At 42.8% G+C, this 15,286-nt stretch overlaps 1 protein-coding gene across 1 annotated transcript in view; it reads right to left on the reverse strand.

Moving 5' to 3' along the window:
• Positions 1-1,119: 1,119 nt before the first annotated feature.
• ttll7 (tubulin tyrosine ligase-like family, member 7) overlaps positions 1,120-15,286 on the reverse strand; it is a 52,374-nt gene continuing 38,207 nt past the window's right edge. The window contains exons 14-21 of the mRNA XM_036522602.1: positions 14,692-14,778; positions 13,561-13,750; positions 11,949-12,226; positions 10,635-10,769; positions 8,992-9,072; positions 6,876-7,036; positions 5,334-5,507; positions 1,120-1,240 (exon numbers count right to left, since the gene is read on the reverse strand). Coding sequence (XP_036378495.1) covers positions 1,120-1,240; positions 5,334-5,507; positions 6,876-7,036; positions 8,992-9,072; positions 10,635-10,769; positions 11,949-12,226; positions 13,561-13,750; positions 14,692-14,778 — 1,227 coding nt within the window. The remainder of the gene's footprint in view (positions 1,241-5,333; positions 5,508-6,875; positions 7,037-8,991; positions 9,073-10,634; positions 10,770-11,948; positions 12,227-13,560; positions 13,751-14,691; positions 14,779-15,286) is intronic.

The raw sequence follows: 15,286 nt of genomic DNA on the forward strand, positions 1-15,286 counted from the left end.
GGAAAGAATGCTTTTTCCTCATACAGTAAAACAGGTATCTTAAAATTCATGATACTACTGTCAAAAAAGACAACACATACATGTTTTTAAAACAAACTTAATTTATGCATTTGAAATCCAAAATAATTCAAGTATTTCCCCATATACAGTTGCTCATATCCAGTGCAGGTGAAATGATCAGCAACTGTTTATGCATGCAAGAAATAATGCAAACAGCTGCAGTACACCAAGTCCCAGCTTAACATACTGCAAGGCGCAAATTCAATTTAACATTCTGTAAGGAGTCCTTTGGCTCCCTTACACGCAGCCATACACTAAGCTAAAATGCGAGATCACAAAACTTTTGTTTTCCTCATGGACACTTGACAGCAACGCTAGCATTCTGTTGGGCTCTTTAAAATCAATAAACAGAATCACTGAGGCAAGACAGCTGCTGAGGTATTCAGCAGATCAGGTGTAGGCTGAGACAATATATTTAAAGTTCTGAAAGCCTATTGAGTAGGAGTATGTTGTACTTTGGACTGCACTGTATAGAATGGAGCAGCTCTACTCTGAAGAACTATAAAAGCAGCAGTATAACATTAAGACTAGAGCATGTAAAGATGTTACAACCTTTAAAAAAAAAACAGCACCAAAATTATTTTGCATTTTGTCATCAACAGCAAAAATAAGCAATTTACATCTGTTTCTTCAAACAAGGGATTACCTGTAATCTCATTCCATCTACATATTACTTCAACATTCTTGTTTACATGGAATATGTTACATCTCAAAATAAATGAATACTTTGTTGTCGAATTTTTACAGTACTGTGACAACTGTACAGCAAACAGGTATCATACAGCAGGTACATCTGGACGGCGCATCAGGGATTGGTTAAGCTTCTGAATTTGACATTGTAGCTCAGCAGGGGGGTTGTGTGGGGGAAAGGGGCAAAGCTCCTCTCCCGCTCGCTCTAGCATTTGTTCAGTACCCCATTGGCCTGGGCAGGATGCGGTCCTTCCCACCTGAGTGCTGAAGGGCTCTAGGAACACTGAAATCTGGCAATCTACAGAGCTGGGGTATGCCCTGCCCTGTCCCATTCTCCCCCCCCCCCCCCCCCCCCCCCCCCTCCCTTCATCAGAACTGCCCCATCCTGGTGGTGAACAGGCTGCGCGAGCGCGGCATGGCGGAGGAGACGCGTCCAAAGCTGGAGGAAGGCCACTTCATGATGAACTGGGAGGTCACTGGCAGCAGATACCTGGACAGACGGGAGGATTGGACAGGAGAGGTAATGAGGGGATTTGAAAGACAAAGGTCGTATAAAGAGATCAGTCCGCATTAACCCAGAGCTGCAATCTGACACTGGGGCCCCGCGGTTTATACTTTTCCGCCATGAGGCGTAGCTCCGGTATGGTCTCCGCTTTTATCTCCTGGCCATTTTTTATGTTCTACTCCTTGTTCAATGGCTCTTGGTGAGAGAAATGGACTTAGCTTGTTGAGATGGATTAAAGGTCATGTGGTTGGTATAAAAGTGTCTGAATCCCTCAGTAGCCGGGCACACGCCCTTGCCTGTGGATGTGCGATTAGATAATTAAGCCCTGGAATGGGACAGGTAGGTTCACAGTACGAGAGCGCTATTGACCTACATGGAGGAGTACCAGAATAGCAGGCCGATCGACCGTTGTCAGGTGTTTTACTGAGGCCAGTTTAACCAGTCAGAATACTTCAAAGGGAGAGTCCTTCTACCTGAGGACATAAGCATATTAATTCATTCATTCATGCACAATGGTTAGGAATTCAGGAATATGTGGCAGGGTAAGAAAACCCATCACATGATGAAAATTGGACTTTTTTTTACTTTAGGCATTTCTGACAATGCACTGTCCCAAGCAGTCTCCTTTCACACAGATGGCTTTATCATCACACTCATTCTCACTGTACATTCATTGTTAAATTGGTCACTATTTCCATCTTTGTGATTTGCAATAAAATATTTGTTTACTATCTATTCTCAGAACTGCAGACAACTTGGCCTTTTAAATTATTTAAACAGTAAGGAATAAGTGTTCTTAATTATATCTTCACTGGCCATACAAGCAGTCATGTGAAGGATGAGGTTATATGCTTCTGCAAAGTTCTGTGTCTTTACAGGAATTGTTTACAACACGCCAATACAATGTATAGCACAAATAAAAATATTCCATGACAAAAAAAAACCTGGGGGTGTGCAAACAATTTGAGCTGATAATTCAGTGAATTTCAGCCTATAGTCATGACTTCATCTATGACTTCCCACTACCATTTTGCATACCATGACACAAATGTATATTGCATTTTGAATAACATTTCACTCTGGGGGAAAATGTATTTTATGTGCAAACTGAAGCTGAGCCACGAATTGTCTCAAAAAAGCTAAAACTTGTTACAAGCTGGGTTGCTGGGCAATAACACTATCCATGTAACGTGTTCCTTGTAAAATATGTCTCCCTGACAAATTAACAGACCTGGTTCTTATAAGCGTACCAAAAAAAGAACTGCACGGAAGTCATCTTCTGTAACAGAGCCCTACCCATGAGAGTTAGCAAGATTTAAATTAACTTCATTTAGTTCAAGCAGAATGTCCTTGAAACTGCTCAAGTGAACCATTTGGGCTTTTGCATGGTCAAATGCATTCTTAAAAATTTGCTTTGACTACCTTTATGTCAACCATTCAGCTGGGGAGTGAGGGAGGGATAGAAGTGAGATTTTTTCACCTGCCTGTCTACAGCACTGGATTGCACAGGATTTCACACATTAAATACAAATTTTTGGGGGCTTGCACTTACTATTCTGAACATCGCCAGTTCTAAAACTGACGTTTTGGATGGGTAGATTCCTATTCTTCTTATGGCTCGTGACTGTTATGTTAATTAGCAAGGCAGTTATTATTCTTAGGGCTCACTGATTCTGATTATATTCTAACAAAGCTTTATGAAATATTTTACCTCTGTATTAAAGCAGGGTAGCTATTGGATTCGGGGTCATACACAATTACCACGTCACCTTCACCCCAGCATGCTCGCGAAAATGTTTATATATAGAAAGTCAATTCAAAGTTTGTGGAGATCGGTGCGTCTACATCCATGTAATACCATTTAAGAACGTTCTGTACATATACTGTTAAGTGGCTTGTTATGGATTTCTACCATTCCTCCTCAAGTCCAATCGGGCTGCAGGAGATGCTTAATTGGACCCATGTAAAACTTTCCCCAGGTCTCAGTCTTTTAATCATCTGTAGAGACTTAGGAAAACGTGCTGGTTTGAAGCCCTCAAGCACCAGTAACTCTGTACCACTGGTTTCTTCATACCATTCAGTGTGAATGCTGCTCTCATTATATGCACCTCTGTACATCATCATCACACATATCCTACAGGCTGTCTTTTTTCAAAGTCTACACCCTACATGAGCTGCCGCATTGAGTTGGAGAAAAATACTGAGAGAACTCACTTCTTAATAAACCAAGACAAAGATCTTTGCTAAAAGCAACAACTGCCATAAACCCATAAGACAGTGAATCTTGTGTTAAGATTTCATTTTGTTTTATATGGACTTCAGCGAAGAGCTAGTGTTCAAAAAGGCATACAGCACATTATAACCATATTAATCACAGTTTCTTATGAAAACCAAGCAAAAAAATAGTCCAAGCAGTCTGTAAAAGCTTGTTGGCATGGTAATTGAAGTTTCAACAGGTAAAGGCTTGTGGAGGTGTCCACATACTTCAATTCTGCTCAGATTCAACTTGAGCTACAGCATGTTCTGAGACCTGCATGATTAGAAAGGAACCTCTAATTTAGCCACGAGTGGTGCTTAAGCGAGCACAGAATTGCCTGTGAAAATAGAATCCCCCTACAGCACTCCTCTCTACCCCTCTCCAGTGGACTTCAGAGCCGCTCAGAGAAGTGCGTGTCAGTGATGGAGGACGAGCGGCACACGGGTGCAGTTCGGGGGGGCGCAGGCACATGCCAGAGTGAAGTGACGAGTGGCGGCAGACGGGTTACAGGCAAGATGATGCTCCCGTCATAATCAGACACAATTTCCCCAATAAGGCAAAGCATATGCAGTTAATGGAAAAATAACAAAGTTCAGTCCTGTTCAGGTCCAGAAGTGGGAGGGCTGAGGGCATGGAGCAATCCCCAAGTGCTTGATGTAATTAGACACATTAGGCAGAGGGGAGACGTACAGTGTTGTCAAGTGAGCTAAGTGCAGAGAGGGAGAGAGATGGAGAGACATTCTCTTTCAGCAGGAGGACAAGGGGAGGTGGCTGGAGGACATCTTCAGCACGCTCACTTGGTCAAGCGTCCTCCATATGCAGCATTATGAGACAGGTGTGCTACAGTAGTGACAGGGGGCAAGGGGGTGGGTAGGCATTAGGGACACAGCCACAGGCTGCAAGACCATGGGGTGTTTCTAAATCAAGCAAAGAAGCATTGAGAACCTGCTTCCAGGAGCAAGGTAGAGGATGACGAGTCTGCCAAGCCATGGGCCAAGGCTGGTCCTGTAGCCAATAGTGAGCTTCACCACAGTCCGCCAAGGTAGGAGCGTATGAGAGAGACACGTTCTTTAATGGACAAAAAGTTTGCCTCCTATCATGAAGGATGGGAGAAAATACCCATCCATGACACTGACTATGTCAGAGACTGGATGAACATAAATGGCTGTAGATGTCATTTTTTGACATTCCATTTCATACTTCCTAATAATGACCATGTTTGTCATAATATCTAAACATCACAACATCTAAAAATCACCATCACAGTACAGGATCTATGGAAAAGCCGACATAAATGTGCTGTCATTCATGCAACATTCAAAGGAATACCAGACACCATGTTTTTTTCGTCAGGTTTTTTTTTTAAATAATTCACATTCATTGCTGTCACTTTCTAATTCATTTCACTTTCATTGCCATCTACACAAAAACTCTGATGACATGGAGTTTTTAGTCTCTTTCTTTTAACACATTTCACTAAAACCCAGCAATAATGTGATACTTTACTGAGATGCTTCTAATTGAACTGTGATATATAATGCTTGTTGTGGGTCTTACTCCCATAAGATCATTCATTCTGCCACTGATCTGTTTTATAATCGGATTAATCTAGCTCCAGGGGGTATGTTAACTGGACCATTTAACTGAATTTAGGCACTCCAGGGGTCTTTACCTCCTGTTCAAACCACACCTTATTATCTTATAAAAATGAACTCGTACAAAGCCAAGTGAAGTTCCTTGACTACTGAGTGTGTATTGACCTGCAAAGGCCACGATTCACGGCCTGCCATTTCAGAGGATGAACCCGAGGAGGCCCCTTACCTGGTGTCATCCCACTCGGGACTGAGGCCTGTCAGAGAGCCACGGGAGTCGGCCACAAACTTATAGACCACAAGCAGACAGTCCCGGCACAGTTGCACCAGCCTCTGACAGCACTGTAGCTCCAACTGCGACACCACCTCACTGCTCTTACTGAAGATCGTCTCCCATGAAGACCTGAAGGAATACACACATAACCATTACAGCGAACAGCTAGGAAACAGGAAAGTTACAGCTGTTTATTTTCAGCCACAAGCCCTTTCTTTAAAATCCTCTCAAAATTAAACTAAATTGATTTGTCTGAGGAGTCTTCCTTCAATTTGGAAGATGACATAGTTGTATCAAAAATCTCCACATACTCATTCAATTTTTTTTAATGATTTAATTGTTCAGTCATTCAGATGAAACATCAAAAGCCAGGGATCTTAAGATCGCATAACACTGCGGATCTTACCTACAAGGTGGCCTCTCTCCACACGACAATGCACACCCATTGAGATTTCTCTCCTACCAGCTGCCTACCTCCTTCAGTGCCTGGTCTGATTAAACGCAAGCAGCGAGTGGCATTCAGGACTGCTGTTAATCCCCTGGCATGCAGGCCCTCATCAGCTGAAATAAACCCAATCTGAAACACCAGGCAACACGGCCATCTGTCAATTACAGACTTTTGGTAAAGAAGCCAGCTCTACAGAACTTGGGAACCCCCTGCATAGACACGAAGCTGCTTTACTTTAAAAATAAAAAAAAAAAAAGGAATGGAAAAACTCACACCGCCTCAAGATGAAAAGCAGCCCGCGCGGTTGGCTTTGTGAGATGCTATGATTATGCTAATGTATACGTGAACATCTATAGCGATGTGAAGAGCTGAAATAACTAACAGAGAAATGGACACTTTAAAAGACTCAGAGACTTCAAAAGGTTTGATAACTCCAAATGCTGTCAGAGCAGAAGCCCGTTAATATGGAGCCCAGACCATTTGGTGACTCATCAGTTGTGTCTAAACGGCACTGTGTTTAAACCAAAACTGACATCATAGCGTGCCGTTTGATACAGGCTGTTATTGTCGTTAAATAAATGCTTTAAAAAGCCCTTGTTCTCGAGGATGGTTACATGTTTATGTGACACTTTGACAGCAGTTTCCTTCAGAAATGGAGGGAACCCAAAGGCCCCTTCTTCTCTGTCCCAGCTAAGCAACTTTAGTCTGCAGATGCACCAGCACGTGTCACAGAATATCGACGGAAATCAGTTTGCTTCTGCTGTAACATAGTGTTGCAACTGTGCAGTTCCTTGCGCTGTTTCCCTGAGTTGGCTAGCTTTCTGTCTCCATAACTGAACAAGAAAATTCACTGGGATGAAGAGAAAAAAAGCCAAGGAAGGCAGCAGCAGATCTACTCTCATTCAGCTAACCTTGGGAGGAAGAGAGTGCATGAAAGTCGCAGTGGCGTGAGCATATACCTTAGGCTGAAACAGCATTTCCTTTCTTCTGGAATATGTTTAATGTAGGTGTCAGCCTTGTTTAGCGAGAGCTGAGGAGATGGAACCTACCCGGAGTTAGAGAAGCAGTTCCACAGCCCTTGGCCATGACTCCAGAGCAGGCGGTTAAAGACACGATTGAAGAGACGGTATAAAGGTAAACTGTCCACATCTGGCTCCCTCCAGATCCTTTGCAGAACCGAGCGCAAGTTGGTACGGACGATGTCTAAGACCTTCACATAAAATATTCATGGACGGGGGGGGGGAGAGAGAAATCAAAAGTCAGTATTTTAAATAGGTGCCTATGGATGGCTTGGGAAAAAAACAGTGAAGCACTAAGACAGCTGCCAATGGACTAATTAAGAATCAAGGTGGGAATACATTTTCACTAAGTTTATTAATGTATTATTTTAGCAGTGGGTACAGCCACATGCTCCCTCCACATGGCAGCAGACACGGGCCATAATTATCCTGGCTGTGTATGGAGGAGAAATTGGACAACACTGCAGGAGGAGACATCGTGAGAGAAGCTCTAAGGCCCAGCTGCACTGGGAAAAGGGGAGAAGTAATTGCAGCGAGTGTCAGTCTCACACGTACTGTGTCAAAAGTTCTTGGTCAGTTGAGGATTTTCTCTCCCCTCTTCTTTCCCTTCTTGCTCAAGGCCATAGTTTAGGCTTTTGAATCCTCTTCCCTAATTACTGACGTCTGTGATATGCCGTTCAACAGAGATGCCAGATTTAATGATCTTGCATGTGGGACAGAGTAAACCTTTTCAGACAGGTTTGACTAGGCTCACATCGTAATCAGCGTATAAGGGGTGCTACTGGCCCACCAGATGTCTGCAGTTCATTATACCGGCATCCACATTCCGAGCGGTTTCTGCAAACCACATAAGACTCTAAGGAAAGGGCACCTGAGATCTCAGATTTCTAATGAACGTAATCATGTTATCTCAGAAGCAGCTCTAAATATTGCTGTCGAGCTGGAGGTATTGATGAACAGCAGCATAGCTCGTAACTGACTTCCACTCCGCTGGGATGCTCAGATCAAGAATCAAAGCATCAGATAATATATGGAATAAATATTCTTTAAAAAAAATACACAGTCAATATATCCTCGTCCCTTTGCTATAGCTCATAAAGAGAAAAGGATATTTGAAGTTCATTCATTAAGGCTCCGCAACCTGATGCAATAGCCAGCGATTCTGTGCAAATCCCACTGACTGTCTGGTTGTCTGGCTGGTAGTGACACGTTCACAAAGGGTTCCACATCAAGCGCATTAGGTAGCAACATTCACACATTATCCTGTCTTGGAAACTTGACATTTCTTTTTTTTTTTAACATGCCTTCGCTTTAAGTATGCTGTTGAAATATAAACGGAGCTGTTTACATGATCTCAGTATGATCCGCTCTCCTGAGATCCTCTCACTCAGATGATTAAATGATGGTTGCGTGACAAATTAATATATTTCTCCTTTCGGTAAAAAATTAATTTATTAGTTAAAAATTAAAATGACAACCCAGTTCAAAATTCACAAAGAATGTCCTTTGAAGGTCATGAACACACAATCTACAGCAAAGGCACCATTTATAATCAGATCTTGCAGCCCAAAAAACCCTAGTTATTTACCAGCAGAAATATTTCCGTGCCGTCTGACATGTGAAGGTGCTTGCACACAAAAAAGCGGCTCCAGAGCGGCTGCCGTTATTTTCACTGGAAGATGGTGTCGGCGGCAGCTCTGGGGGGAGCGGGCTGGGTTATTCCACCACCGCAAATGTTCAAAACATATTTTTAATGCTGTGGTTTTCCACTCCATCCTCTGATATATCACCAGTTTATCCACAGGAAGGGGAGCTGTGGCCAGTTGCTTACTGTGTGCATGCAAAAGGATGACACTAGTTTGAAATCATATTTTAGAGGCATTTTCTTTTCTTTATTGATGCTTTTCTTCTTGATGAAACCTTGAATTATTGAGGAATAACAAATAAAGAGACACAAATCTTGTGTGTATTGTTGACTTTTTTATGTACTTCTATAAATTTTCTTTTGGCATGACATAAGATTAGGATTCAGGCCTAGTAGCTGAACTTGGTTGGCTGAAATTTCAATCTACTATCTTGAGCATCAAGTGTGAAAAATCTCTCATTTTTATCCCTGCAAGGTATAGAAAAATTGAAATGCACTCACCTTCCTTTGTTTTGTTGAGTCCAACTTCACCAACCAATATGATGCCACTTTAGGTTTATGGTATTTCCAGTTATCAAGGATCTATCGGAGAAAAGGAAATGTGCAGAACATTGGAACATTGTTCACATAGACAGATTGTTTCACTCAATTCATCTGCACATCTCCTTTCTCAAGTTCTCAGGTGTCTGTTTGCTGAATGGCAGGATTTTTTACAGCATTCAACAGTTCTTTGCTGCACAAAGTGCCAGCGAGACAAAATCAATGTCTGTGGTCCAGACACTGAGAACCACTGAAGAACATCTTCGAATCCAAATAAGCCTTTAAAACTTAAAGCAAAAGCATGTTTTTGTAGACTCAGCCTAAGGAAATGACTACACTGTGTGACAAGTTAATTTTCTGTATCTTTGGTTTCAAGGGGGCACTGAGAGCCTTAAGTATTTAATTCTACCTTAGTCAATAGGTAAATTAAACCAGTGAAGACCTTGGAATAAAACAGAATATTCACACTGGGTTTTTCACATTTAGTCATTTTTAAAAGTAGCTACAACTTTGAATAGTTGTATTGTGTTAATGTGATAATAGAGGGTTGTGAAATCAATATTTGTAGTGTGAAGAGACAGAATATTCTATGCAGTGTAGCAGATATGTTAGATCTGCATTCATTTTTTTCTTCACTTCCTTGTTTCCATCTCCTTTCAAAAGCATAATGTTTATCTATGCAAGGTGGCTCACAATGAATACCATCACTGAAGCCTGCAATCCCTCTCCCATCCCCATCCTGTGTCAAGGGCTCTCTGTCACTGTGGCTCTATTTATTATGCTACAGCATCTTATAATTCCTCCATTACACAACTCTAGTGGACACAGAGCATCCAGCTGGCCAAAGGCTCTCACTGCTATCTTATGGTATATAAGGGGCGTCATGAACATGACATGTATTTATCTGCAAAGGAAAATACATAGCCAGTAACCAATTTACATCTAGTTTGACTGCAATCAATTAATTTTACCTATTAACACTACAAAAACCTTCCCAAAAAAGAAACAATGATGACAATTGATACTTAATGCTGGTTAGTTACCTGAAGAAGTGTTTGCAGTTTTGCTGCATTTAACCTCAAAGTACACATTCTTTTTCCAAATAAAAAAGCAAGGTTAGCATGACCTCATACAAAATTAATCTGAAAACAAAATAACTGCAAACTGTGCAAAACAGTCTTTGCTGCAAATCAAAATAAACAATGAATAGTATACACGAAGCTTTTAAAGTTTGTTTTCTACAAGGTAATCATTTTATGTAGGCCCACTGACAATTATACAAGTTATATTCAAAAGTATTGTGGGCACAGAACACCAGCCTGACCTTAACTGTCTTGCATGAAAAGCCTATGCTTTAAACAGGCAGTTTTCAGCAAAGCAGAAAAGGAATAAGGACTACGTGTCACGAAAGCATAAGTGAAAAATAATTACATTTCTTAAAACAGGAAATCGGAACGTTATATATAAATTTAGGTATTAAAATCAAACGCAGATGAATTGGGGGGGGGGGGGGGGGTGAGCCAATAAAGAGGTCTCCCCAGGGGAGAGACTGCGACATTGCTGTTGTTGCGAGATGACTCCAGAGATCAGACCCAGACACTCACGTCATCCAACACCATCTCCGCCTCCTCCTCATTCTTTCCTGGGAAGCGGATCCTCATTTCGTTCAGTGCAGCCAGGGTCTGCCGCGTCAGCTCCGCCTCCTGTTCTTTAGTTCTCAGATTCAACAGCGACTCTCCCTGAAACACAACAGCATTGGCAAAAACATAGAATGAAAAACCAGAGATGAATTAGTACGAAGTTCCCCCCCCCCCCCCCCCCCCCCAAAGTTTTCTCTCTTTTTAATCATGAGTTTCACCACACTACGATCCCGCTCCTTTCTTGGAGCTCAGCGAGAAGACAAAATAACTGCAACAATTAATGCACACTCTGGCGGCACTTCAAAGAGAGGCCATCATTCAGGCCTGCTCTGCTCCTGAGGTAACGGTCTAAGAAGCGACTGTCGCCGTCTGGAGAATCACAGCGAAATGCGATGCTGCACATGGTGGCCTGTCTTTCTTTGGGATAACGAGGAATGTGTGTGACGGCTTTGAAGCCACACAGCCTACACTTCATCTGTGGAAGCGCACAATTTTTTAAGGTAATTACAGAAAGCAGACGGCAGGGCAAAGGGAGAAGAAAAAAAAATTCAGGGGGGAAAAAAAAAAGTGTTCACCGACAAGGGCTGCTCAATTATGGCAAAAATCATAATCACGATTATTTTGGTCAATACTGAGATCACGATTATTTAACACGTTTACTCATTGACTTTGGAAACATCATGCATTTACTGAACTTTTTTAAAAAACTTGTCTTTAACCCTTGCGAGCGTACAGTCACACCGGTGTGATTAGCTGTTTGGTGCGTATGCACACTAGATTGGAAAAATCTAGCTAATTTTAGCTTTGAGGAAACAGCGATTTAACGTTGAAAAATATAGCAAATGCTAACTGGACACTATGAAAATGAAAATGAAAACATAACGAACCATGTAATGTAACATTCGCGCTACACAGCATAAAAATAAGTTACGTGCGAAAGCGTTAACAGTGGATTTTCTTGAACTTTAAAAATAATTCAACTGAAAAACAAATAAAAAATAAATGTAAAAAAAGAGATAAATCAATAATAAATAATAATAATCTTTTTCTCGATTATCTTGTTTTCATCATCGTTGGAAGCCAAAATGGTAATTGAAAATAAAATTTGATTAATCGTCCAGCCCTATCACTGACCCCCCTACCCCCCCCAACACACACACACAAAAAGTAAAGGGAGTACAACGTATAAACGAGTGCATGCAGTTGTGCCCTTTTGTGTGCATGTGTGTCTGTGCACACAACGGTTTGCACATGCATGTTACTGCTAACTGGACTTGCCATGTTGGAGTGGATGGTACCCAGGCTGCTGCTGTGCGGTACCCTGCCGGTGGAGCCGCCGCGATTCAAGGAGTGAGAGCGTGAGGCAGAACTGGGTCGCATGGTGGGAGTGGAGGGCTTCACCGCGGCAGCACGCTGATCGCCAGTAGGCGACTGCGCTGTCAGCGAGGAGATGGACCGTGGGCAGGAAATTGAACGGCGGATCGGACCGGATAGAGTCGGAGAGGCAGAAGGTCCGGCTTTGGCGGTCTTTATGGGAGGTTTCCAATGCACCCTGCCTACGAGCAGAGGAAAAGATAATGAAACGGCACCAGAAGTAATCAAAAAGCCAGCAAATGCTCTTTTCACTCTAGTCTATTCACCCCCAGCCGCTGTTCTGACGGTGGTAGCTAAATCACTATCTAAATGTGGGCCGACATAAAGATCCTTCTCAAACATTTGACAAAAGATAGCAAATGTGGCTTATAAATCACCATACCATGTGTTTCCCTTACTGCCCAGTCTGTTCCCTCTATGGTTCAGATTATGAAGTCCGCTCTAGCCCATCTATTACCCAGCAGGTCAACATTGAACGCCCTCCAGTTTGACTATCAGCCAGTGTTTGCTGTTCTACTAGTGAACCTTGAGGGACAGAAGTTGCCAAATTGAGTATTATAGAGCTTAGCTTAGTCCACCCCAGATGGACTCTAAGAGAGAGGAGTCAAAGTCACTGCAGCATGGTCCCAGAAATCCCGCCAAATCATCTCTTCGTCCTTCATCCTGGAGCTAATGGAAAATCTCTGGCTAGGTCACTTGTCCAAATAGAAAACTGTTTCAGTATTGAAAACAGTAAAAGAATACATATTGCACAGAGAATGTAGAACCAAAATATTCGTAACTGCCTCAACAACTACTTCCATGATTTTTTTTTCTGTTTAAATGATATGCACTGGTTATGAACCATAAGGAAAACTGAACTTATCATTCCCTCTTCCCTTCAAAAGTTTCAGAACAATTTGCCCCAGAAGTTTTCAAGGTAAGTTGCAAGTTTTTTCTCTTTTTTTTGTTCTCCTTCATAGAGTAATCCCCAAACTGCAGCACACAGTGCCTGAGACTGAGTCACCGCCAGATCACTGGACTGGAACACATCAAAAAGCTTATTAAACACACAGTATATGTGAGCTGAGAGGGCCTTTCCAGCCGGCCAACTGGTAATGTAAAGCACCATTCTACTGACACATCAGACGTTCCGTCCCTAATTAAAAAAAGATCGATTTCTGCTGTCTCATGTATTAATTAGGTAAACAAATACATTATCCAGATTTACTCCTGTAATTCAGGTTGGGCATGCTGTCTGGCAAATCCAGACCCAGTAGGATATCTACCTCTTGGCACACGAGACTGTGTGTGACAAAGGCATAAGTTTGTTTTTGTAATTAACAGGCCCTTGTGGTCATCTGGAATGCATCAGGGGAGGAATCTCATATAACAGACTTCAATATGCCGGGGAGGAAATGGGGAATGTCCTGGAAATATCGGACATCCTAATAGGAACTCCTGATTGGTTATAAAGAGAATCCCAGACCGCCTTTTTAACAGGTGTGGCGCACGATACGGCATGACGAGCCCTTACTGGAGCGCTCCGATGATTTATACTTGTTTTCCCCCAGGTCGTATGAAACCTTCTTCTCTTTCTTCTCCTGGAGGTCCTCTTTTTCCTCGTCCTCTGAGCCGGAGGAGCTGCTGTTGTTGCAGCTGCTGGTGCTGCTGCAGTCCCTTTGTTTCTTTGGCGTCTGGGTGCTCTCGGGCATGGAGGACAGGGGCTTGGGAGAGAGCCGTCGGGGAGATGATGTCAGCATTAGCAGATACACCCTTCAGACCTTTCCGATTTACATTTGTCACTTAGCAAAAGCCCAGGTTTCAGCAGAGAAGAAATGACAAAAGCCAGCTGACATGCGTACAGATGACAAGGACAGTGTTGACTCTGCTATGATTAATGCAACAATGGAGACATGTTAATTCAATCCAAACAGCTCCCCGACACTCCTCCTCTAGTTTGTTGCATGAATCTCTAATTTCCTCCACAGGAAAGTTAATTGAACTGAATGTCTATTTCACACCCTAGAAGAAACACATTGTTAGCATTAATAAAGCATCCCCATCTGTTATTCATTAGCTAATTTGGCTTTCTTTTTCTTTTCACGACGTGATCATAGGCGTGTGCTTACACAATCAATGGAAACGGGCAGAGGGACACAGAGAGACAGCCTTTCCTAGTTCTCAGAAATTTCCTTCAGATGCTGGTTTACATAGGACAGTTAAAGAATGGATCTCCCGTATTCAAATTACCTCATTTCTTCTCTCTCTGATTTTTCCAGATGGCTCATAATACACCCCTGGGAGTGAACATATCCGTCTGAGCACTCAGCGAAGTCCAGCAGGCCCAGAGAAATCAACTTACACTCCGCGCAGTTGAAAGTGACAAGCGCAAATTAATTTCGGCAAAAGTAACCGTGTTGTGTGGAGCACGTCGTTATCCTTGTGGAAGTTTAATATGGTTTCAAGATGCCCTGACAGTACCACTTTGGTGCTTAATGCGTTTTCCCTCCTCAACTGTTGAGCTTTCACTAGATTTAGATGTAGAACCTCTGAAAACGGCTCAGATGTTGGGAACCATGCCGCTTCATTGTAGCTGTGGGTGCGTGGCGGACAAAGTATGTTGTAAAGCGGGAGAGCTGACAGCCCGAGCGGTGCTTGCTATTACCTTAGGCCCTCTCTGCCTAGATGATTTCCCCATGAGTTTCTCATCGTCCAACTCGCACTGCTCCAGGAGGTCCAGGATATCTTCCTCCTGTGAGAGTAAACGGCGCACAACAAATCTCCTTCAACCGTTACAAGGCAAAGAGACACTGCAGCGGCCATACAAACAGGAACAGATGGAGGGTGCTTTTCGCACATGGATGAAATACATAGGCTGCTATTCCAATATGGATGAATTTGCTTTTGATTACCTACGGAAGTGCTGCGGCGGTGTTAAAGGGTCACAGTGTTTTTTTGGTCAGCTGGAAAACGCTAGCGTCTGACTAGGTTTGCCAGGGAAAAGGTCAGAGGCTAACGCAGTGCTGGCTCACAGTAATCTCCTGATTATTGCTGAGCCCAACCAGCCATCCACTCAGTAGGAGTCACCTTTTACAGACACTGAGTCACATCTACACATGCCATATCTCCCCCAGTCCCAGGGCGGACCAGAACTAACTAACATCGTGCTCCATCTGCAGCTCTCCATGAATAAAACCTTCCATCTATAAGCTTCCCCTCAATAATAACACCGCCTCCAGCATCAGCACAAACAGTCCTTT

This window comes from Megalops cyprinoides, chromosome 2 (genome assembly GCF_013368585.1).
Source record: "Megalops cyprinoides isolate fMegCyp1 chromosome 2, fMegCyp1.pri, whole genome shotgun sequence".
Lineage (NCBI taxonomy): Eukaryota > Metazoa > Chordata > Actinopteri > Elopiformes > Megalopidae > Megalops > Megalops cyprinoides.